Below are 25,884 nucleotides of genomic sequence, written 5' to 3' on the forward strand. Positions count from 1 at the left end.
ATGCTAAAAAGTCCAGCAGCGCTTGACCCCGAGACTCAGGTGCTGCTGAAACGCTGAATGCGGATCTCTCTGCTGACAGAAACACCGACATCAGCAGAGTCCAACCAAACTGGAGAAAACAATAACAGGTTTAGAATTTTGTGCCTTTTCCGCTGATTCGGGAAGATGAATTCAAACGCATGTGAAGCCTGAGCTGCGCACGCCTTTACATTTAGCTGAAACAGGAGTAAAAAAGCCTGCCGTCAGGTTATGAAACACATCTGGATAATGCAGTTTTAAATAATTTATTCATCAAATCATCATCAAAGCACTCTGAAGGTGTTCCTGCAGCTCTAGAGACTCTTAACTCTTGCATTAATATAAAGATTTTGCATCAGGATCAGCTCGACGGAAGACGTCCAACTGTCAAGCAACTCTGTTCTCAGTCATCTGTGTTAAAATTTAAAACACATGATAATAAAAGTAACTAATATCGGTTTCTCCATGCGAGTCACAGAAGACGCTGAAGCTTCGAGTGCCGTTTTCAGCGACCACATCGCTCGCTTTTGTCATTCTCGCTGTTGTTATTGCCTGTTTCTCGTCTCACACTCGTGTCCTTCCCCTGATTCGCTGTGGCAATGAACTCATTACTCCACAGGGATCGATGCACATATGTCCATATACTTTATTGATAGTGCGTGTTTAAAGAAAAAAGAAAAAGGAAAAAGAAAGGAAACAACAGCTCTGACCAAAGTGCTCCCAGTTAAAAGAAAGCAATAAATAGAATGAATAGAATAGCCCTTTATTGTCATTGTACATGTACAATGAAACTGTGGGTGCTCAACACCAACTGTGCAGGAAGAAATATAAATAGTAGACAGCAGGAGAAATACATACAAAAATAAGAGAAAGGCACACGTTAGAGAATAAGTGGCAAAAAATAAATCACGTCTTAAAACAAGAAGGAAAACTAAAGTGCAAAACTAGAAATAAAATGGACAATAAAAATAATAAGTCAAAAAAAAAAAAAAAAAAGAGAATGAAAGTGGCCAGAAACTGACTTGAACCAACACTTTTTACACACTGTGAGGGATCACTGCCTTACTGTCATGGTTTTGCTTGCATAATGACAATAAAACGTCTTGAATGTTTAAGCTTTCAGGTGCTTGTCCAGGCATTTTCACTTCAGCCTGAACTTTCAATGTATGCAAATGTTCTACTGCACTTTACAACCTCGTCCACCTTTCAGGGATTTTGGACTTTGAGCGGATTAATAGGCAGAAGCTCCCGCTGCTGCCGCGCCGGCCTCAGCCAGGCCGAGTCCTCTTCATCGTTATTCTGACAGTGCAGCGAGGAACAAATGGGAACTGCTGTTATTGTTTTGGCTGAGGCCCCAGCTGGACAGTAGCTGAGCGTGAGTGCATGTGTCCATATGGACACCAGAGAGCGCAGACAGCTGGACTAGAGTATTTGGACGACCCCCGCTAACCCCAGAGCTCGTTCTCTCTCTTTTCAGCTCCTCTTCTTTACTCTGTTCTGCTCTCGCTCTCACTTTATCTCCCCTCTCCTTTCTTACTAAACCCAAAAGGTAATCAGTGGACCCTGGCAGAAACAGGGGGCAACCAAAGGCACGGAGTAAACAGCGTGCTAAAATCCAATCAAGCACGTGCACGCGAGCGCACACCTAGGCGCGCTGGCTGGCTGGCAACACACAGACAAGTGTAATCTGCCAGGATACACACAGAGATCCCAGTAACACTGGGAGACACGTACTGTATCTTTTCTGCCAGGATGTAAGCACGCTTAACATGCACACACACACTGAGTCGCTGTGTTGTAGCTTCACTGCTCCTACTCAATGACAGTTTGCTGTAAGGCAGGACTCCCAGGGCTGGAGCAAGAAACGTCAACACATTTTACACTTGACTTTTCTATTGCTCACTTCGCCACTGAGACTGCTGGCCTTTATCCTCGACTGGGAGTTCAGAACTCGCCAAAGTTACTCGACAATCTTTCAGCAGCAACGCAACAACAACACAGCCGGTCTTCTACCGGTAAAGCAAAGTGGAGCAGTATGGATTTTATTTCTCCTCCCCACTTGTAATGTTGCAGGAGATTTGCAGTAGAGTTTTTCCAGAGACAGGACTGCAGCTACGCTCGTCATGGAGGTGGTTTTTGTGTGGCTATTATTCTTTATTTCCATATAGACAGGCTGGATTATAGGATGGGTTTAATGAGCTTCAAGCACAGACTTATAACAAGCACTCCGACTCCAGCAATAAAAAGCAACATCCACACCTGATTTACGTTTGCATCACTCCCGACTTCTGTGTCTAAATGACCCGATTTTAATGTCGAGGACCATCACTGGCAACGACAGTGGAGGAGCGTGTGGTGTCTGAGCCCAAGGGTCAGGAATGCTGCTGGAAGCACGCCTGTCCATTTATGAGATTCACTGGGTTTTACACTTGAATTTTGTCCCACTGTATCGAACTTTCAACACAAAGTTCTTGTCTAATGTCCAGAAGCATCCAAGAAAAACATTCAGCGACTTTATGTGGCCTGTGCCATCTTTTTCTGTGACTTCTTCCTTGTCTTCAAAGTGAACATTAGGTTCAGGGTGGCTTATTGCACAAGTTTAACATAGTCATGACTTTCAAGGGGGGAGGAGCTAAAATCAGGTATGGTTTTTTTGAGCATGTGTAGACGTAATAGGTTTCACGCTCTGTGTCACACAGCTCGTCTGCTCTTGGCCTGCATGAGGTCAAAGAGAAAGGATGAGCTCCAACCATCTGCTGTTCAATGACAACAGAACAACCAAAGTTTCATCAAAACTCAGAGTGAGAACGATGAGCATCATTTTAAACTGTGGGAATCATGCAAAGCTGCTCTAATACAGTTCAATAAAAATGAGCATTCAACACTGAACACTACGACATTATCTGCGCTATATCCATACATCCATCCATCTATATACACACACACACACACATACATATATATATATATATATATATATATATATATATATATATATATATATATATATATATATATATATATATATAAAAATAAAAGCCTGCACTGATTTCATTCATCGAAGGCTGCTGAACGACTGAAGCATTACTGAATATGTGGGAAGAAATGGCTGTGTCTGGCAGGAGCTGCACGAAATCGAATAAATTGAATCAAGTGATGCCACTTGAAAAGTCTCTTGAAAGGGGAGACAGCAGTAACTACTTGACCTGCTGCTGCTGGCCTCTCTGCTGCTGCAGCTCTGACTCTGCCCTGCTTTGATCCAGAAACAATTTGGCCAAAAAGAATAAAATTTGTTACCTTGAGCGCCTGCAATCTGGCCTGTTCCTCCTCCAAAGCCTGCTGCTTCTCCTTCTCATCCATGCGGCTGAAGGACATGCCGGTGGAGGAGAGAGACGAGACGGCGTTCGACAGGGTGGATGCTCTGCAAACATAAGAGAAAGGGGAGAAAACAGAGGTGGTGTTCAATTTTTCTTTTTGAGGGAGTACTCTCGAGGAGGAACGGTGAAATTTCATATGATGGAAATGCAAATGACGCAAACTAGAGAAAGGCTGATGCCGCTGACCAATTATAACGTGTCTACCTGGTGTCTGCATTCAGCTCCTTGGTCTTCTTGCCCTCCAGAGAGGCAAGGTGCTGCTCCAAAGCCTCCAGCAGGCTGCTGGGAGCCTGAGAGTCGAGTATGAGGGGAGAAACGGAGGAAATTCAGTCATCCGCTCAACTTGTTTCTCTCACATGCAAAAAAACAAAACCCCCCACCTACACATACAGTAACAGACACAAACAGCACCCAGAGTTAGTTGGTCTCACAGGAAGGTAACAGAGTACATCAGGCTCCAGGAATAGCCAAGGCAACATGCAGAAAACACTCACACTGTTAGCAGGAGACTCAAAGGAGAGACACAACAAAGGAGGAGGTTGAAAAAGAGTGAGGAAGAAGTTGAAGAGGAGAGGCTGCGCCTTATTCTCTTGACTTCCCGAGCACAGAGCGATCATTTCAATGCCGGGCCTTCCCTTTGCTACGTTTGCCTCTTTGTCTTATTCATCTTGCAGTGCCCTCACACCGCGACGTCCTGTCAAACAATGCCAGGCTGTACTCTTTACCTCTGACTTGTCAGTGTGCCTCTGCTGTAGCTTTACTAATTCTCTCTGCATTTATTGCACTTGCAGACTGAGATCATGGCCTCGCTTGTTTTTCCTAAAAACAAGCGAGGCTAGGAGTGTTTAAAGAGCCTTTTGTTGTACAACGACACCAGGCAGCAGCGCTAAATTTGAGCTGTTGTGTACCAGTTAGCGAGTGGGTTACTTGGGGACTGTTGCTATGCTTCTACAGATAAAACAGTTCGGCTGCAGCTTCGAGTTCAACTCCAATTGTTTGACACTGCACAACAGGACGTCTTCTGCACTCGTTAGGTGCCTCATTAATGCCAAAAAAGACCACAGCAAAACAGCAAGGCGACAGCGAGCCAGGCAGCCGCACTATCGCTGCATAATCAATGGTTTTTAAGAGCTACGGAGGACCACGAGTGCCAAAATTAGAAATAATTACATTATATTAAACGGGACATAAAAATTAAACAAAATCAATTAAATGACATCAACTGATTCAACATAGCTTTGCATTATTTAGCTTTACTTCATTTCCTATTTTAAAGTATTTCCCTTAATAAATGATGTATTTGTTATTGCTCTGATGCTTCTTTAGGTATTTCTGATTTACACAAATAAGTAGACTGTAATTCAAAGTGTGTTTCTTTGTCTGCTAAAAAAAAATTGAGACCAACAGCTAAACAAGATAAAGACCATAGAATTCTGGAAAAAGAAAGTATCTCTATTGAAATAAATGAATATATATCACATCAAAGTAAACTGGGATGGAAAATACAACCAGAACCTTTTCAAATATAAAAATAAAATTGGCAAATAAATCAATCTGTCACATTTCATTAATGAAATTAATGCCTACAGTATTTTCTTGATGCAATTAATGGCTCATTTACAGTGATGCCCATAACTTGTTGGGAAAAGGCAACATTTTCAGAGTTTTGCGTCTGTACAACACCACGTGGGAGACTTTCAGCTTTAATTCAACGAACAGTTTTGCATAAACTGTTTAGGAAATAGAGGTCAAACTCATGGACATCAACAGATGTTGTGTTTCCTTCACTGTTATGGCCCTGTCCATAATCTGTTTTGGTGGCTGTTGTTGTCTGTCTGCCTTTAAGTCTTTGCAGGTCCCGGAGTGGATGAGCTGACGGCTGCTGATTGGTCCCCTGGCCATGTGATCTTCTTCAAATCCCTCACCAGCAGTTGTCCCGGGGCAGCCACTGACAGCAGCAGCAGACCTGACCCTGGCCTCCAAAACTTGAGACTTTTGTGCTTGCGATTTGTGCGGCTTCTCTGAGTTCTGTATATAGTGTGTATATTAGCTTTCATTGTACATAGCACATTGTAAATAGCACTGCAACAGAAGGGGTGAGCTGCCGTATTGTTTTTCCTTGCACTGTTTTCTCCTGTTTATTTCAGTTAGGGAGTTAGGTGTAGCGCTTGTCTTTTGTTTGATGTTTGATTTCACATAGGGTTTTAGATAGCACCTCCTCCTGACTTAGCTTCTTTTGTTTGTTATTTTGGCCTTTGTTCACCCTGGAGCTTCATTTTTGCAGTGTAGATAATAAAACACGATTCACTAAGGAATTGGTTTCCCTCTGTGTATGGTTTTGGGGACCAGGGCGGGGCAGTCTTTTCAAACTTATGTTGCGTTCCTGTACCCCTAGACTGGGGCGTAACATTCACTGAGATGCTCCAACAGGCCCTTACTACAGCTCTCTTTAGCTGCTGCTTGTCTGTAGATCTCCATCTTCAGTTCTGTATCTTGTAACTAAAAAGCCTCTGTGTTGGTTTGACATCAGGTGACTGACTTTTTTTTTTTGTCCAATTTTTTCTTGGGTTGCTTTGGCAGATTTGGCTTTTGTCCTTTTTGCAGAACTGTGCAGGCCAAGTCTAATCTGGTCTTCTTGTACTTCAGTGTAACCAGTGGATTGCACTTTGTTGTAAACAGTCTGTATTTCATGAAGGTGTCTCTTGATTTTACACTCTGACAATAATACTCATACCTCCTTGAGATTGCTCCTGAGTTGGTTAGATGTTGTGAATTTATTTTTCTTAACCATGGAAATAATTCTGACATCTTTAGTCACATCCTGTGGGGTTTTGGTGGGACTTTTTGGTGTTCCTGAGCTGGCCGGTGCCGTCCCCTTTTTTTTTTAAAAAATGAACCAAATTGTTGATTTTGCCACACTGAAAATTCTTGCTGTTCCTCTCTGGTAGGTTTATTTTAGTATTAGAGCCTAATGACAGCCTCCCTCACTCACACTGTCATCTCTTTGGGTCTTACATTTAAAATTAGTTAAAAGCCTAAAAAATAAAAATTCAACACTTTGAATCAACTTTGGATATTAAGTCTGCTTTATTTTTAGAGAATAACAAGGAACTGTAACTGAAAGTGCCTGTCAGTCAGTTTTAAACCTCTAAAATACGGTAATATGTATAAAAATGGCTGCAATTTTTAAACAGTTAATGCAAAATGTTTGTTAGACCTCTGAAAACCTTCACAGTCAATCACAGACTCAGTGATTTAAAATCTACTGTGGTGGTGTACAGAAGCAAGACTGCAAACAAAATGTGTCACTAGTCCAATAAATTAGAGACCCAAACTCATCATTTCTATAAGTGGGAGTTTCAGTCGTCCATACTTAGCATGCAGCAATTAAAAGAATAGGTCATCTCTCTTTTGGCTTTGGAGAGAGGAGGGGAAATTCTTTCACTGTGAAAATATCACAACGTCATGTCTGCCTCTCCGTCCGCAAGAATGCAAAGTTCGCTGTCAGTAGACACACACACACACACACACACACACACACACACACACACACACACACACACACACACAAAAGAGGCATTTGGAGGCTGGGCCAGACAGTGGGTTCTTGCCAAACTGTTGCCTGGTTGTTAAAGAAACAGCGACTTGCACAAAGAAAGATCTTTAACTGCCGCAGAGTCTGAATAGGTGAAAAGAAGACTGTGTGTGTGCTTAGTCAATATTAGCTCTGACACACACACACTCTCAGAGGGGGGGGAAATATCACGAGCATGCCTTGCTCTTAACATAAGATGCTTAGCAGTAATACCTCTGACTTTAGAAAGCACTGAGAAAAAAGTGCTAGTATTTAAAAAAAAAAAAAAAGAATCCCTGCTTTCTTCTCTCTGATGTTTCCTTTATTTTTTGACAGTGATTACGCAGTAATGCTCGGGTCATTCACTATTAAAGCACCTGCACCATGCGTGTTGAAGAAATGATGTCGTGCATGACAAGTATGAAATAAACAACATCTAAAAAGGAGGAGGACGGAATTTAAATGAGCTGAGCCGAAAGCCGTTGCAGAGATTCTTTTCATGCAGATGAAGACGGAGGGGTGAAGCTTCATTTTCTATTCATGAGCTTTCATGGCCTTTTGCTTGTCGTGCCAAGGCTGTGTGTGTGCACGTTTGAGTGTGTGTGTGTGTGTGCGCGCGTTTGATAGCGACTGCCACCTGAGGCCGACACACACATATTGCACTGAGTTGACACCAGATCATTCTGCGCTCGAAAAACAGGGGAAGAGCATGCCTTTGAGGGCTTGAGGTGCAAGTGTGTATGGTTGCACACACACATGCTATGAAGACGTTCATGCAGGAGGAGGAGGTTAAGCAGGATTGGGGGGGCGTAGAGTATGCAACCCACCACCTACAATGTATGATCCTTTTGTTTTCTGCGAGAGGAGGGGGAAGAAGAAAAACGTCTGTTTAATGACTACAGTAAACTGTGCAGTTTTACTATGAGTTCAACACCCACACTGTCAGCTCGCATGCTGTTGACTTCCAGCTTCACACTCTAATGATTTTTTAGTAATGCATAACCAAGGTCGCGATCCAGCAAGCTGTAAAGTTTTACTGTTGTGTGTCAGTGTGTGGGAGACTCCCCCTCCCTTTAGACAAAAATAGGAAAAAAATTTACCCAAGTTTATTTCAACTATGAGCCAAAGTATGCTCAATTTAATAAACTGTCAATCCAATCAGGGCTGCAGCTTATGATTATTTTGTTATGGATGAATCTGTCAGCCAAGGACACACCAATTGATAACTCGCTTCTGAGATATGGTGCTGATATTTGAACAGCACCAAACTGAGCTGGCTGAGGCATAGCAGAGACTGTGACAGCGACAAAGGAACTAGATGACACCAGGATCAGTCACATATTGTGGCTGTGTGCTATGAAAGAAGTCGCGGGTGGGTGAAATAGATCTGTCAGAAGCAACTGCTCTATGCCAAGTTAATTTTGACTCATTGTTATATAAAATACCAAAAAGAAATCCCACAACCCAACACTAAGACAGCATCTCTGATTACATGCATCCACATTTAGCCTACACTTGCTACTTTAAAGATACAGTCAGCAGAAAAGAGGATACTGTAATCATAAATATGCATAGAACAGTATGTAATTACTTTTCCAGCAAACTGATGCCTTCTAATAAACGTATAATTCATCTATTAAAAAGCTGGTTTGCAGAAGCCAGCTTGTTCACCAACCATATTTGAATACAGTGGCCAGGAAAGACAAGTCACTGCACATTATTGGCATTTTACGTAAGCAGCTTGAGATCAGCCTCCTGTCTCCACATCGCTGACAACAAGTTGGCTAAACAACAATAGTTGGTTTTAAACTAACTTTATGCTAGCTAATGTTAGGGTTAAGTGTCAAAAAACACAAAACAAACAAACAAAAACATTCCCTTTGATAAACAGTTTGATTACATTCTCACATCAAATGAGAGTTTATTCACTAAGTGTCTGAGTCCAACAATGTTACATCCGCTTCAAAAAAACCCTTCACTAACCCTGGCTAAAAGCAGCTAACAGACACTAAGAGCTGCTAATAAACACCAAGAGAAGCTAACGGCAGCTAACAGAGGCAAGCAGATGCGCTTGTTGATGGTTCAACATATCCTCAACAACACCATCATTTATATTCTCTACAGTCGCAGCAGATGGCTGCCCCTGCTGGAGGTGTCTTCCTGTTCAAAGTAAGTTCTTCTTCGCCACTGTTGCCAACAGAGAAATGTCTGATTGTTGAGGTTTTTTTCCCCCTTTACAGCAGATCTCATCCAACTAGTAACTAAAATTAACTGACTGACTGTTGTTGCTCATTAAGAATAATATGATACTGTACAGCAGGTCTGCTAGTTTCGCTGTAAATGCCTTCTGTAGAAAAAACATACACTTTAATAATGCTCTATCACACAGACCAGCAGCAAATCATCACCATTTAGAATCTGAAACAACCAGATAATCATACTTTTGCTATCATTTTGAAAAACAATTAATAGCTTCATTATTTCTCAAAAACAATGTTCTATAGTACACAGCCTAACAGTTTCCGCTTCTCTAATGTGGGGATTTGGGCCTTTTTCCTGTTAAATATTATTGCAACAAACCCAATATTCTCGATTTTTTTGTTTAGTTTTTGCTGTTTGACCAACTAAATGAAGCAATTAACGATGCCACTTACTGCAGTATTTTACACAGATTAATTAAGACAACCAACAGATGGATTGGTAAAGCAATCATTAGCTGCAGCCCTCTTGGTGATCAATTTCACTCCACTGAATCCAAGGACGGGCCTTCTATTTTTAACACATTTAGAACAACAAAGAAGGCAAACAAACACAAACAAACAAACAAACAGAAACAGGTCATTAACGGTATTGAAGTGAATTATAATGTGTGTTTATGGGTAGCAGTGTAACAAAGAAAACAATGTCCTTGATGTTCGATCATAAACCACGGGGAGGATAAAAACAACGCTTCAAGCGATTCCACTGAACTCACAAACAAAAAGGAAAATTTATTCTTGACAATTAGAAAGTGCTGTTGCTGTCCTGTTTTTTAAGCCCTTCATTTTTGCAATTAACTTTAATTTAATTGATTCAAGGTCCAAAGCTCATTGTTTGGGGTTTTTAAATCGGCGTCAGGCATGCCGATGGCCTGGAGCGCTTAAGCAGGCCAACTTTAACACAGCTCAGTCTGTTTTTTGGGGTTTTGTTTTTTTTTTTTATATCTGTAACGAGTATTTAGAAGTGAAAGGGAAAGCAGGAAAGCAAAATCAATTATACCAGAATGGAGTTGCCTGGATTCAAACAGTAAATTCAGGTTAGCTTTCTTTTAAAGAAACAAAAAAGGAGTAGGGTGGAGAGTGAAAAGGAAGTAAACAACTGGTCAGGAGGGAGAAACAGGCATAGGCAGGGGTGAAATAAAGTGTGAGTCAGTGGATGAAAGCACAGAGAGAGCAGTGAGATAAGAAGTAGTGCTGCAGGAGAAACTCTTTGGGGGAAAAAAGGTGAGAAGGTTGGAATTAGAGAGGTGGACGGTGAGATGTACACTGACCTGTGAGAGATCTGGGATGTCACCCTGATCTATTCCAACTTGCTGTCGTCAAAAACAAAATTTACAAAAGGAAAAAAAAAGAAAAAAGGAAGGGGTCGGGGGTGGGATAAAATGGAGAAGGAAGCATAAAGAGGAGGGCGGGGTCCATTTGGTGAAAATAAAAGGATGAGAAAAGAAAAACAAAACAAAACAGGGGAATCATTACTTCATGCAGCGGCAGTGTCAACAAAAACAGAAATAAACATGAAAAAGTTTGACATCTCAACAGTGAATGACAACAATGACTGCACAGTGATAAACATGTCTGACCGATGAGGGAGAGCAGGCATGAAGGATGGCGTGATAACTCTGAAAACACTCATAAAGGACGCCATAACCTGCACCAAAACCATCTCCAAAACACTAGGACACGACATAAACAAGCTTATTTTCCCCTCTTTCAAACCTGTTGTCAAACTCACCTTCAGGCTTTACCAACAGGAAATATGAGTAACGTTTAATCCTGTTACTTGAAGATCGTTTGAGTCAATGAAGAAAAATGTACAGCCTCTTTAAATTATTAGACCAGGATAGCATTTAAATAAATAAATGATCTGGTCTGAAGCAGGGTTTAAAAGATTAAAATACACCCTCAGATGAACAGCAACAATATTGTGTAGTTAATTTAAAAACAAAAAAAACCTACTTATGCTGCTTCTGCATTGTAAGTAAGTGGACTGAGGACAAAAGACATCAGGAATGATCTTAGAGAAACACCTGCTGACAATGATTAAAAGTCAAATCCTGAGCAAAGTCCATCATTCTACACTGAGAAAGATAATTAACAACTTTCCCAGCAAACCCACCCCTAGGTGAAAGAAACGGCAAAAACCCAAGAGTTACATCTCAGATCTACAGGCCTCAGTTAGCATGTTAAATGTTAAAGTTCATGACAGCACAGTTAGAAAAAGACTGGATAAGTATGGCTTGTTTGGAAGGACTCTCAGGAGAACGTGTCTTCCTTCTAAAAAGAACACGGCAGCATGATTTAGGTTTCCACTGCATCTAAACAGACCACAAGATTTGCTGAAGAATGTCCTTTAGACAGACAAGATAAAAATCAGATGTGTGGTTGTAATTCACAGCTCGACATTTGGAGACAGCCAAACTCAGCATATCAGTACAAACACCTCACACCAACTGTCAGGCACGGCGGAGGTGGGGTGATGAATCTGGGCTTGTTTTGCAGCCACAGGATCTGGGCACGTTGTCATTGGGCTGAACATGAACTCCTCTGAATACCAAAGTATTCCAGAGACAAACATCTGTCTGACAGATAAGGACGAGGAGTTTGACTCTTTTTCAGCCATTGTGTTTTAGATTTGCTCCTGTGTTTGGGGTCCTGAATGAAATGCTGCGGTGGTACCTTAAGCAAACTGTGCATGAACAAATACCTACAAGCCTCAATGAACTGACTACACATGGTAAATAACAGCGGGACAAAATTTCTCCAAGATGATGTGAAAAACTAATGAAGTCCCACAGAAAACAGTTCCTTCAAGGTGCTTCTACAAGCTGCTCAGTCCTGGGGTGCACTAATTTTCTATAAACTGTTTGTGTGTTTTAGCTTCATTTTCTTAATTAAATAAGGACATTGTGCAATTTGTCATATGTTGCTGTTCATCTGAGGTTGTGTTTACCTGCTGAGGATTTTTTAAATTATGTCCTGATACGTAAAACATTAGAACTGAAAGACAGCATATTTTCTTTCCCCCCCTTTTTTCAACTTTAACCAGTGGGCTTGCATGAGAGAACACAGATATCCTAAAGTAAAAAGAGTCAGATTGGATGTTAAACAGTCTTTACCCTGCTAGCTGCACAGTCCAAAGTCAGTAAAATGTCTGATTCAGCCACTGTAAGAATTAAACATGTGCCTTCCAAAGACGATATTTTAATTAGTTGGCCTCCAACTTAAACTTTTGATTATTTATCCTGTTGTCATTTATCACAAAACAACCAAACATGAATATCAAGGGCACATTTCAAGTCAATCCAGGTGCTTTCAGTTATTAAACGAAAGCTTAAGAGTTTAGAAAAATGGGACGGTCCCATTTTAACAGGAGGCCTTTTACACTGCAGACATTTTTCACCAATCACACGACAACAGGGGTAAATCTCAGAATTAATGAAGACTAATGTCCAGTCACCTGAGTCCTCTCACTGTTCATGTTGCTCCCTTTGATTAGAACAGTTCTGAGCCACTGGTAATCTTTCTAACTGCAGGGCCTGAGCAAAAATGTCTGCTGTGGAAAGCTGCTTTCTTAAAATGATGCCCAACCCTCATGTGCAAATCTGCTTCAACAATCCATTGAACTAAAAAGGTAACACCTCAAGATCTCAGTTGTTTTTAGTACATTTACTACACTGACTACTCATCTTTTCGATGTAGCGTTAATGACCACATGGAGCAGACTCATCTGCACCAGCTCGCTACTGAGAAACATGTCATTTAATTTATGGATATGTCATAAACTGCATAGATGGCTTGGAAATCCCTGAAATCTACATGTTTGAATCATGTCATGTAAAACATGGAAGCGAAAAAAATATATGAATAGCTCAGAGCGCTACTCAAAAGCCAATTATAAAAGACAAAAGGAAAGTGACTGGGAACATTTATTTTTTTATGTACATTAATGGAGAGAAGATAAAACCCACTAATGTGGAAGTTACAGCAGCTGATCTCACTGTTTCAAGTCTGCTGAAACACCGGGAGGGATGAAAGAGAGGGGGCACCAGAGGGAAGACAGAAAGAGGGATGATCTGTAGGCGCTGGGCGAAGGAGAGCCACACGAGTATCCATCTCTGTCAGGGGCGGAGGGAAGAGCGAGGGAGGAGAAAGGATGAGATGGAGGAGTGTGGGGAGCAGAGGGAGAGCGAGCTAACGGAGCGCCTAACCACATGCTCCATCTTCGGGGTTATTTTGGGTGCATATATATGTAAGTGTGTGCAGCAAATGTGGGGCTGGGAGGGCAAGTTAGGAATTCTGGTTTGAAGAGCGTACAGTAGCTGTGTGAGCAAAAATGTGGCCCTCTTTATATGCATTTCTGGTTCACCATATCTGTAGGTTTTATGTATATATAAAGGTTTTTTGTTTTTTGTTTTAAAAACCTTTAAGGAAAATGGTCAAAATTGCCTTCAAAATAAGGTGTCTGTGTGGAAAAATATACCTCTGCCACTTTGAGGAACTCTGAGAGCTTCGTCATCCTGTAAAGGAACTTCTTGTAGATGTCCAGGGCATCTTTACACTGGTTCTTCTTCATGTCAAAGTATTTCTCTACAGAGAGGGAAAGACATACAAATTTAAAAGGAAAAAGGAAGACAGAAGTGTGAAGTACAGTACGAAAGTCAGAAGTCTTGAGCCACCCCTCATTTCTACTCGTTTGTCTACTAAGCAGCCAGACTTTGGAAAGTTTTCTTGAGTAATAGTTCTCCAGGTTTTCTACAAGTCTTTCACAGTTCTTTCTTTGGACATTGGCTGCTTTTTCACTCACTTCCAGTCCAGTTCTTATACCTGACCATTTTCAGAGCCATTCTTTTTCCTTGACTTAACAAATGCACCCAACTCAAGGCATGGACTAGTTTTGTGTCTTTACAAAAGAGACCGTTAGAGAGAACCAATTTTAAATTGTATCTTTAGGCACTTTATTACTTGCCTGTCACCAAAACATCATTTGTTTGCCTTTGTTTAGTTGAGTCTATGAAAAAAGGCCAGTGATAACAGAGTTTGACAGGCATGAAATAACATTTTTGCACCAACGAGGTGAAGAGCTGTTAGCCGACAACTTGTCATATGCCAGCAAATCTGAGAAAACCGGACAAATGAAGGACAAAAGAAGAAGTGACAGGCCTGAAAAACTGTTTACAGCAGTTGAAGAGTATCTGAAAGTCATGTCCTTAAGAAAAAAAAAATCCAGCAAAGACCTGACATAGTTCTACTAGAGACCTGCTGTTCACTGAAGCCCCGTCAGAAATGGTCTCAGTGGAAGGGTGGCTGTCAAGAAGCCATACTTAAGGAAGGGAAACAGGGAGGAAAGGCTGAGGTATGTCAGATTACAAGGCTGGCACAGACTGAAAATCAGTGACAACAGGTCTGATCGAGCAGGGAATCTGAATTTGACATTTTTTGTTCAAATCAGTATATAAGGAGGTCGTCAGGAGAGAGGTGGAGGCTCTGTCATGGTTTGAAGATGCATTTCACTCAGTGATGTTGGGGATCTTTTAAAAACTGATGAAATTATGAACGCAGAAAAGTATCATCGGATTATGATGAAAAATGCAATATAATCTGGAAATGGTTTCATCCATAACAGCATCATTTTTCAGCATGACAATGATCCCCCAAACACTCCCAATGCAGTAAAAGCATACTATGATAGACAAACACACAGTGGAACTCTATCAGTCATGGATTGGCTTCACCAGAGCCTGGACCTCAACTTTATTAAACCAGTGTGGGATCATCTCGACTGACAATGGAACAAGGCAGAAACGTCCAAAGAAAAGCTTTAAATGTCCTTTAAAAGCCTGGAGAAATATTCCTGAAGACTGCTTTAAGAAATTACAAGAAACCTTGTCCAAAGCCCCTTTTCCATTAGTACCTACTTGGATCGATTCGGCACAGTTTCACCACGGTTTGCAGGGTTTTCCATTAGGTCATAGTACCTGGTATCAGGTACTTTTTCAGCACCTGCTTGGCCGCAGTTCCAAATGATCCAACCAGGTACTAAAATGTAATGTCGTCACACTGCATGCCACCGATTAGCTGGTCAGTATTGTCACTCGAGAAGTCATGAGAGCGTCTCGTTCACAAAAATTTGAACCTCGGCAATGAGGGAAGTGGCTACAACATGGTGTTTCAAGAAATCAATTATTGAAACATTATTTTCCCAACAAAATATAGAAAATGAGGGGTAGCTCAAGACTTTTACACAGTACTGTAAGGAAAGGAGGAAGTAAAGAAGACAGGAACATTCATCGGCTGTAGAAAAAGAAGCTTTTGGCAGCTACATGACAGCTTGTCAAAACCTACTGTGCGCACACGTGTGTGTATGTGCTGGCGAGAGGGTTTTTATACATCTGCTTGACAAGAGCGTGAGTGTGAGGACACGCATAACACACACAAAAAACAAACTGCAGATATACCTCATCATTCCTGACACATGTAGGAGAGAAAGCTCGCTGTTTATCCTGCGTGTGTGTGTGTGTGTGTGTGTGTGTGTACCCAATAGGTTGATGACCCCTTCATTGTAAGCAGCAAACAGCCTTATGGAGTCCTTGAAGAGCAGCATGAAGGCTGAGTTGATCACACCGTTGGTCAGCTCATTAGGGTTGGCCTACAGAGAAGAGAGGTAGAGAGTGAGAGGGTGAAGGAGGCATCGCTCTCACATCTTTCCAAAGCTTTTCAGAAAAATAAAGCATCTCTTTCAAATACAGACACCTCTCCCCCTTCGGCGTGAAGCGAACACATCACCACACACCGAGCAAAATGTCAATTTAGTTTAGGTGGAGGGGATAAAAATAAAAAACCCCATCACTTCCATACACACACACACTCCCTCAATACACATTCAGTATGCATTTCAATGAGAAACCATCCATTTTATCACTCTTTGAAGCTCGCTGGCACAAACCACAGCACCCTCACCAATGAGTCCCCACCCAGTCCTCCCGTGCCCTTCCTAGACGCTCGCACTTAGATGTGCAATCTGTCCCCATAGTGTGATTTTTTTTATTTAATACTCCTATCAATGCATTTCAAAACTTTACAAACGGTTTCAATTTACATTTTGATGAGAAAGTGAACGAAGCATGGCTGACACAGGACGCGCACATATGTAGCACACAAAGACACTCGGTACCTGGAAATCCAGCAGAGCGTCCAGCTGGTTCTGGATGATGGGCAGCGTCTTGATCAGCTTCTCTGTGTTCATGGTGCGCATCACGCCGTCAATACTGACAAAACAGGAAGCAAAAACGCACACAAACACACAATTACAGCAGGCACCTGGTGGACAAAATTTAAATTCTGATGCAAATTAAGAGGATTCACAAAAAAGGAATGAAGTGATGATCCAAAACTATGTGAAGCATGTAGTAAGTGAACCGATATTTTGCATACTGAAGCATCCTCAGTAGTGCAAAGTGCTTTTTTGAGGTGCAACAAATGGGAGACTGAAAACACTCTCTGATAAATAATGAGACTCTGCTCAGCTGGATCAGCGTGACACAGATTCAGTGTCATTCCACCGCGGCTGGACTTTCTGAAATTGAAATGATTGTGTGCACACACAAAACCTTCAGAAAGGATGCACCCACTTTCACTTGAAAACACAGGGCTCCAGGGAGGCTGTAAAGCTTTAGCTGAGGGATTAAAATACCACAAATGAAGTGTCATAATCTGCATACGACGGCTGCAATTAAAGGTTTAGTTGAGAGAGAGGAAAAAAAGAACAAACCCCCCCCAAAACCCCTGAATACCCCATAAATCTCCAGTTCCTCTAGTGGCCATTTGAGTGGGCCCAAAAAATGAGACTTTCACGTTAAGATATTCAACTTTAAAGCAGACGTAAACATGTTTACAGCCAGATACAGAAACATTTTTGGGCCCATTGTTATTCTCCTTTTATATGCTTCCTACATAGTTTCATTCTCTTGGTGAAATACTGCGATTCCAATTCATTCAGTATTTTTCTAGAATTTATTATTATCAATCACTCAGCTCCAGCTTTCAGGAGCGGAAGTCCATTTTCTTTCCCCAATGTGCAGTCTATGAAAACCACAAATCTACTCAAGTTGACTGAAAACTATCTGCAACTTGTGTTTCATGTGCTTGTTTTTTCCCGTCCTAATTCTAATTGCTTATTTCTTTATTTCAGCAAGCTGGATGCAACATTTTCGCTTTTCCCTTTCTGCAATATTTCACATGCATCCAACAGAAAAATGTTCAGTTTTGTCTGAAATGTCTTGCAGGATAAACTCTAAAGAAAACAACAAAAAAAAACCCCAAAAAAACCAAAAAAACTTTGTTTGCTGTCCAAGTTTGAGGTTTTGCAGAGAAACTGCTAGTTCTGTCTTTGTCTACTGCTTCTCTCTAAGTGCATTGCCAAAAGATAAACACAGTCTCCGGCTGTGTGACAAGATAAGTGTGAAATGAAGAGTAAAGATGACAGTGTGTGTGTACCCTCTCTTCATCTTGGTGAAATCCACAGCCACCAGTCTGTAGGACATGGCCTTCTCATTCAGGTAGCGACTGTATCGCCTGATGAAGGTTGACATGTCATAACCTGGTGGAGCAAAAAAAACAAACTGTCAGAGGGAAAGAAATATCCTCAGTGTGAGTAATAAATAATATTTTGACACTACTTTTGACTTTTAAACACTTTCTTCTTAATTATCAGAAACATTATGGTGTTCAGAGTGATGTACCTCGAGGCAAATCAACCCCCATCTGGTTCTCTGAAAGGAAATTGTGCTGTGAATGATCTTCACAGGGGTTTGTGTGTGCTTTACCTTGCAGAGCTCCCTTATCCAGGAAGTTGTTCAGGTTAAACAGAGTGTTTCTGGAGGCCAGGTACTGGATGAAACGCTGCAATAAGAAAAACAAAAGTTAACACTTGATTGATTTAAGGCTTGCAAAGTGCAAACTTAAAAATAAAACAAATGAACCCAGACAAAAGGGCTGGATTTACTGGAGTTTTGACAGATACATTTCCCACTGCTTAATCCTTCGATGGATGTGTTTTTCTTGGGAATCATCTTGAAATTATTTCAGTTACACCGCATTTGTTAATGTGGTTGCTTGTATGAATCCCAGATGGTTGAAAAGGCTGTGTGCAAATGAACCAAAAACACTTACAGTAAGAGTCTGGAAATGGACAGTGACATAAGTTTGGTTCTGTAAAACAGATTTGAACTGAAACAATCCAACATAACTAAAGTGTTGATTCTCCGCTTCAGGTTTAAGTGGCGGAATAAAAAAATACAGCTTCAACCATTTAGAAATTCCAGCCTGTCTTTTATACACAGTCCCCACTATTTCCAGAGACTGAAATCTAATTGAACAAATGAATAATTTCCCATCACCAGTTAATGCAATATTGAAGCTTAGTCCCTTGAATCAAAGCTGAAAGTCAGGACTTTAGTTGCATCTTCATTGTTTCTTCACAAATCAAATGTGCTGGCATACAAAGCCAGACCAAAGCCTTTACCTCAAATCTCTACAAAATCAACACTGAGCATATGTACAGCTGGATTGCACTGCATATCAGTAAAGCATAATGCTGATGCACGATCTGTGAGGCTACAGTTGGACAAAGCGGAGCATGGTGACATGTTCAGAGTGTCATCTATGCTACAAAAGCGCCCACACAGCTACGGGCTGATGGGGATGTCACAGAGTTTAAAGACAGTTGGTCCTAAACCAAGTCAACAAATTGAAATTATGACCTTGTCAAACTAAGGGGTGGCGCTCTGACAGAACACAGAGCCAAATTAGAAAGACGGAGGAAAGCCCACAGATGATGCAAAAGACGCACACAGTTACTGAAGTCCTGTTTTAAAACCCCAAGATGAGTTTCTGTCATCGTGATCTTGGTCACGGAAAAAACCAGATGTGACGAGGAGGGACTGGTCTGAACATGAAACCACTTGAGAAAAATAAAACTACAACAATCGATTAATCATGGCATGAGCAAGATTTACAAAATAGATTTCAGTAGGTCCTAAAATTAACGATCCCATAAATTCAGCAGCTAAGTGTTTACAAAGGTCAGGTCAATAAAACATTTTCTCATAGATTTCTATAGGACCAGACGTCTCTTTCCAACCCCAGCTATCATCACCTGGTGGCCTGCACAGGGCACTTGTGCACTGGCTTCATTTTGACACCTCAGTTTGAAAAGCTTAGAGTGTTGTTGTCACCCTGCTGGGCGAGGGGGCAGGCAGGCAACTTTGGGAACATAACTGGAGAACTAGCTGACAGGATTTGGTAGCAGGAACTGACACCATAGATGTACCTACTAAAAATCTGTGACTTCAAGGTCAAAATCAGAGGTCAAGTTTACTGAAAACCTTGTGAATGCATTAGCTTGAAAAGCAGGCTCCACAGGATTTTTTAAAACCGTGCCACAGATGTATTTACTCAAGAACGATATCATCAAGTCCACTTTACCTTTATCTACTGACAATTTCAAATTTGGCACCATTGATGGAATTCATATAAGATATGAGGCACCTAGAGGAGACTGTTGTTTTAATTTGGCGATCTATAAATAAAATATATTACATGTAGCTATACAAACGCTACTGTTTCAGTATTTTTATAACACTTTTCCCCAATTTGCATTTGACAGAAACATTTCTGCTGCCCAACTATTGTAGCTGTATGGATTTGCAGGCCAGGCTTATAGTTTCAATATTAAACAGTAAGGGTGGAACATCCTATAACCTGGTATAAGATGACCTGGTAACTATGTGTTCTACAACATGTGTCTCCAGGGGTTTTTGTGTCACCTAAACATTCTACCGCCACAAACTGAGGAAGCTACCTGCATGTTTTATTGCCTTTGGGTAAAACTAAGTTAAATGAATATGCTTTCAAAAATCTGTAGAAAAGGTTTGTTACTGTTCATGTGTGGTGTGTGAACCTTTTACAGGTTCTGAAGCAAGCGCGACAGGAGATGTCCCAAAAGTCTCAAGGATTCATCCTCTCAGTGACCTAAATGTGGAATCTGACCACCAAATCAACCAACTACATAGTCCCCAAGTTGAGATTTTTATCTGGATATAAAGTATTACTGGAGTCATTAGGCTTCCTCCCCTGGAAACTTGAATATCTGCACATAACCTCTTCAAAAACTGGACAGAAAAACACTTAGTGCCATATTTGCAGCATGAATTCTCCTGTTATAAGGGCTATTTAAATAACTGGAGACATAAAACAGTATCTACCTAAACACACACACTAACCTCAGACAGATAACAGTTTAAACCCACTAAAAAAGGCTTATATGGAAGTCTCCTTTAATATCAAGTACACAGTGGTATCTGCTTTGACTCAAACACTTCACTGCGATGACCAAATACTCATGTTTTATTTGCCTCCAGCGCATGTAGTCTGTGTCTAAAAATTAACTTCTCTATTCTTGTTTCTTAGGATTCCTTTAGAGTAGCTCACACAGAACTGGCAAGAGGAAGCAAATCATTAACCTTTGGGAAGCAGGAGAGGGTTGGCAGCACAATATAATAAACGATTATGCAAACAGCCCTTTGCAAATGAGATCAAATCTTGAGCTAAAAGTCCTCTCATGACAGTGACAAATCATGTCACTGCTGCCATTTAGACTTTCTTGACAGCTTTGTTTATATTTGAACATTTTCCCACTGCAGCGTGACGTAAAGAAACCTGATCCTGCCAACTCTTAAATACTAGTCGCTTGTTCTTTTTGACAAATCTGATGTCACCGAGCAGGTGTGGGAAGCCTTGTACTTTCCATTTTCCAGGAAAGGTTTTTGCACAGCATGACTGCTTTTTCTCTCGCACCTGGGAGCTGCTACTGTCCGCTGCTGGTCAGCTAACTTTGTTTGTTTCTTGCTTTTTCTTCTCCCTATGTGAGAGTTTCTGAATGTTGAAATATTAATAATGTGCAGCACTTTATTTATTCACTTTCTGAATCTTTGATTTTTCTGGCTAGAGCTGAATGAGCCAGACTTTTGGGAGGACCACAGTCTCCGAGTAGGTCCTGGCAGCTCATGCATATTTACTTTAGGAGAAAAAAAAAAGGTCTCAATCAATCTGGCAGAGAGCAACAAACCAGTGTTACTGACTTCCATTGCAAACAATCCCACTTTAACCATTATGTACAAGCTGTCCTCGACTTCAGACTTGACTTAAGAATTAGTAAGGTGCTGTCCAGCTAAGCCCTGTGCGGCTGTAAACCACAGGTATGTGCATTCAAACCAAGGTGTGGTAGTTTCCACACTACTTACCCGAATACTGCATTATATGTTGCACCCATTAAATTTGAAGGACTTTCAAGGCCCTGGGCCATGTAGAAGAACTATTATGTACAGAAACAGACCATTTGCTTGGGCATGCACTTAAAAACCACACAGTGTGAAGCAGTGCTAATGCTGCACAACATTTGAAGTCAGACACTGGAAATCCAGAGTTTTAAGTCGTAAAACTGAAAGACCCCACAGTTGTCACACTTCCCACTCAGAAAGTCGGCAAAGCCCCACCAACCCTCCGACTGCATGTAACATGTAGTGACACTGAAACTTTTAGACTGTACCACCACATGTGTTTATTTGTGACACACTAAATCAGCTGCACATAAAACACTAACCAGGCTCTGTGAAGTTGCTGCAGTATCATGTTAAGGGGCAAAAACAGGCACCGTATTGCATTCCTAATTGTGAATGAATGGCTTTACCTTGCTAAGGAGAAGAAAAACATTCATAGCCACATTCTAACATAATGTTAGCATAACATTACTTTAAAGTGAAGACACAAAGTTCCAAGATGTGCGGAGGAAATGTTCACGACAACAAATTAAATAAGACGCTGAAATCGCCCAGCTGAACATGGCCATTTTAAAGAAGCTAACAAAGTTGGCAAAGCTAAAGCTATTTGGATCTTAGAGCCAGCAACAAGCCAGTATAGGTGCACCTTATTTTGTACGGTAAGGTACATTAATAGTTAATAATCGTTTTAATGAGAGAAGATCCTGTAACTTTCTGAGGTTTGGGGTAAATTCTAAAGTTTAATAATTTGTTTTGTTATCAAAATAGTGTTTTGCGTTGGAGAAAGTCTATCTTTTGTGTAAGCTGTCAAAAATCTGTATTGGCAAGTCATACTTTGAGAAAAATCGGAATCAGCTGAGACAACTGCAACGTTTTTCCTCCTCGTTTTCCAATTACTACTACAGAACTCAGCCAGTGACATCAGATACATCTGGCTGTTTCTTAGCCTTATGTAAAGCATGCTTTGCTTTATTATTCCAAGCATCTTAATTGCACAAGTTCTGAAATGGCATTTTCAAAGATGTGAGAAAGGTTATAAAACATGAGCTCCCATCATTAGTCAATGATCCTACAGTATAGCTGATGTTCAGTTCACATGAGAACAAATCGGTTCTTCCGTTGGAACTAATTACTTTCATAAACTGCAGGTAATATTTTTAATGTCCTCCGCACGTGTGGCTCCTGAACCTCTTCGAGAGAGAGAGTTGAAATGAAATACATCTGTGGCTCCTTTAGCCCAAAAATTTGATTTTGTTCATCCTGACGTAGTGTTTTCAGTGGGAAAAACGCTTTGTCACTCATCCACGTTACTTGTTCATCTGTGGCTACTTTATGTTTTTGGTGATTTCTGAGACCACTATAGACCGGCAGGGAGACCTGAATCCAATTTTTGACTGGAAAAACTTTAGAAAAACGTTAACCTGGCCTCTGTCTATACATTAGAGACCTAAACTTACATTTTGTCTCTCGTGAACAGTTCTGCTACCACGTCTTCCTCACTTCGTTGTTGTGGAAGGAGTCTTGGCTATTATCCACAGTTCTGGGAACTCAGGCCTCGGGCTTCCTGAAATCTTAACTTTTAAGGCCGTCTCTGTCCAACTGACTTAAAATGATCTGAGATTTACCAGTTTGCCAATTCCCTATCTGGCAAATAACCAGCCCTGACTGGCTGGTCGGAGGATCTAAGAGAGGGTGTGTGTGCATGTGCGGTTGTGAGCACAAACACACTTGCAGGCATGTGTTGGATTCAGCTGCACTGATGTTTCCAAGGCCTCTGGGACTGTTTAAAAAGGCATAAAGAATGTGATTTGGTTCTTGTCCTTTTTTTTTTTTGCCTGTGTGTGTAACACTTCTGGAGTCGTTACAGTATACTAGGACCAGTTAGGTTCGACTACTAGAGCAGTAATGAGCGTAGCATGTAATAAAGACCACAGACCAGTAAATACGTTTAAATTGCCGGCTTATTATTTTGTGAAGACAGAGAATAGACAGTTATAGACACATTACATAAAACATTCAACATCACACATTTAAGGAAAACAAGATGTTTTCTTTCACCTTCTTAGTTCAGTATGTTCTGTTAGTTCATCCTATTTATCTCAAAACCTTTTATTTGGCTTTAGAAGGATGTTATTCTCAACCTAGGTTATTGTTTTATTTATTTCAAGTTCTAAGTTCAAGTTTATCCTTTGATCTATTTGCATTAACACTGTGTTATTTTAAATCAAGTTCAGTTCTTTAGGCCCAAGATTTAATTTAATCTTGGTCTAGGTTCACCTTTAAATTCTCAACCAGTTCTTATTTTGTTTTAACCCAACAAAATTATTTACATTTCCATTAACACCATTACAGCATTAAAATGTAAGGTTGACCAAAATAAATTACAAAAATAAATAAATAAATGTAAAACTGAAAACAATTCAGCAAAAGGCTGAATAAATCCCTTAAACAAACAAATAAACAAAAGAAAGTTGTCTTTGTGTCCTTTAACTATTAGTCCTGGAATTACTCCGAATGATTATCCAGTGCTTTGAAAAGTCCGCTGTTCTTTTGCAGAGGTGTATGGATTAATCCTACCAGTTTTATCAGCAAAAGAGCTCAACGTCCAGCAGGGGGCGTTTTCCTTTTTCCTGCTCGGTACAGTTCAATGGGTCCGTGGGTGGCTCGCCATCTTGTTTCTCGCTCAGCGGATCAAACTCCGATTCTAGCTCGGCATTTCCCGATCCAAACCTTAATGGCCTACCATAACAACGAAATAAAGTGCATAAACATTCGAAAATAACACACGGGTAGCCCTTAAATAACAGTAAAAGTCCGTTTTTTCCAGCTTATTTAGCCGTAAATGAGGTGACGCCAATATGGCGCGCTGAAACACCTTCAAAGGCCTTTGAACTACAGCCTGTGTGTCGTTTAAGCACGAATCCACCGTTTTTAACATAAAACAACATAAATCTGCTACCTTGGCTCTCCATTTGCATGAAATGAGCAATATAATACAACAAAAATTTCTTGCATGAAATAAAAGACAATTTCTGAACTCACCAAGTCCCGTTCGGTTATGTTCACAACGTCACCAAGGCAAGGACAGGTCGGAAAAACAAAAATACATTCTCCAGAGTACAAAAATGGCTTTAAGTAGATTTTTGGCTTATTTTTACTATTTTTTCACTCATTTAAGCAGCAGCTCTGCAAGGACTGTCTGCATTTCTCCCTCTCGAGCATCAAAAAGAAGGAACAACCCGATTGGGTGTGGCTAATCACAGGAGTCACGCTGCAGCGTGCCCTTTCACAATAAGAGTCTCAACACATATTTTAGCCATTTTACCTGAATTAACATAAAACACCATGAATTAGCAAGTTCTGTACCCTTTTAACATGTTTTTAAACACAAATGAAATCCTATACCATGAATTATATCATTGCTGATGTTTTTAATGAATTTTCTAACCATTATGATCTATTTATTGACTATTTATCACCTGTAATATATTTCTTATGACTGTTTTTACTAACAGGCTTTTATTTGTTGTTAGCTATGTTAACCAGGGTTACACCCTCCCCTCTTAAATGTATGCAAGCCCCTTTGCATAATGCATACTCAGACTACCTGGATATCATGGATTTCAATAGAGCCTGTGACAGCTTCACTTAAGCTTTGGAACAAAGACTGTACTATGCCAACAAGAGGGTTGCCTAATTGAGGGTATGTTAAGTGCTTGGGCTTTGTTCTCTCTCGGGATGATCTTCTGACTGATTGCTCTGCTTCGGGGTCATTTCTTTCAGTTTCATTGTTTACAGGTTCAGTTTCATTCACGTGAGTTTGAGTTGCTTCCTCATCATTAGTTTTCGTTGAATCCGATGCATTGTCCTTTTCATTTTGTTGAGTTATCTGAGCTCCTTCCTTTGCAGGTTCAGGCAAGTTTTCCATTTCAGGTGGTTTCTCCATTTCAGGTATTTTGTCATTTTCAGGTAAGTTTTCCATATCCGGTAGGTTTCCACAATCAGGTAAATTTACAGTTTCCGTCATGTCCATGTGCTCTTGAGCAATATCAGGCACTGTCACATCTTCTGAGACTTGAGAATTGTCTGATTTGGGTTGCTCATTAGCATGGTTTGACTTAGCCTTGGGAGGAAAAACTACCTCGTATTCCTCAATCGACCTTGAGATCTCCTTGGGAGGAAGTGGAGGGTAATACAGAGGGTAGTTATCCTCCTCAGAGTGGTATTCAAGTTCAGGTTCATCAGGATCAGTTGTTGGGTGTTGACGTGTGCTTGGCCGATGAGGCTTTACTTGGACTGCTGGAGGATTTTCAGGGGCAGTT

General features: G+C 40.8%; 1 protein-coding gene across 5 annotated transcripts in view; it reads right to left on the reverse strand.

Moving 5' to 3' along the window:
* Positions 1–25,884, reverse strand: part of LOC147335254 (phosphatidylinositol-binding clathrin assembly protein) — a 118,094-nt gene that overhangs the window by 33,924 nt on the left and 58,286 nt on the right. For 4 of the 5 annotated variants that reach the window (XM_086277274.1, XM_086277260.1, XM_086277267.1 and 1 more), the window contains exons 3-10: positions 18,050–18,125; positions 17,721–17,823; positions 16,399–16,492; positions 15,762–15,873; positions 13,708–13,814; positions 10,499–10,540; positions 3,600–3,685; positions 3,316–3,439 (exon numbers count right to left, since the gene is read on the reverse strand). In XM_086277274.1, the coding sequence (XP_086133400.1) occupies positions 3,316–3,439; positions 3,600–3,685; positions 10,499–10,540; positions 13,708–13,814; positions 15,762–15,873; positions 16,399–16,492; positions 17,721–17,823; positions 18,050–18,125 (744 nt within the window). Of the gene's footprint in view, positions 1–3,315; positions 3,440–3,599; positions 3,686–7,803; positions 7,825–10,498; positions 10,541–13,707; positions 13,815–15,761; positions 15,874–16,398; positions 16,493–17,720; positions 17,824–18,049; positions 18,126–25,884 lie in introns of all 5 variants that reach the window. The other variant, XM_086277251.1, reaches the window with a different exon arrangement.

This window comes from Aulonocara sp. 'chitande type north' Nkhata Bay, linkage group LG3 (genome assembly GCF_057382095.1).
Source record: "Aulonocara sp. 'chitande type north' Nkhata Bay isolate Kocher_YH1m ecotype deep benthic linkage group LG3, A_spYH_male_GT1.1, whole genome shotgun sequence".
Lineage (NCBI taxonomy): Eukaryota > Metazoa > Chordata > Actinopteri > Cichliformes > Cichlidae > Aulonocara > Aulonocara sp. 'chitande type north' Nkhata Bay.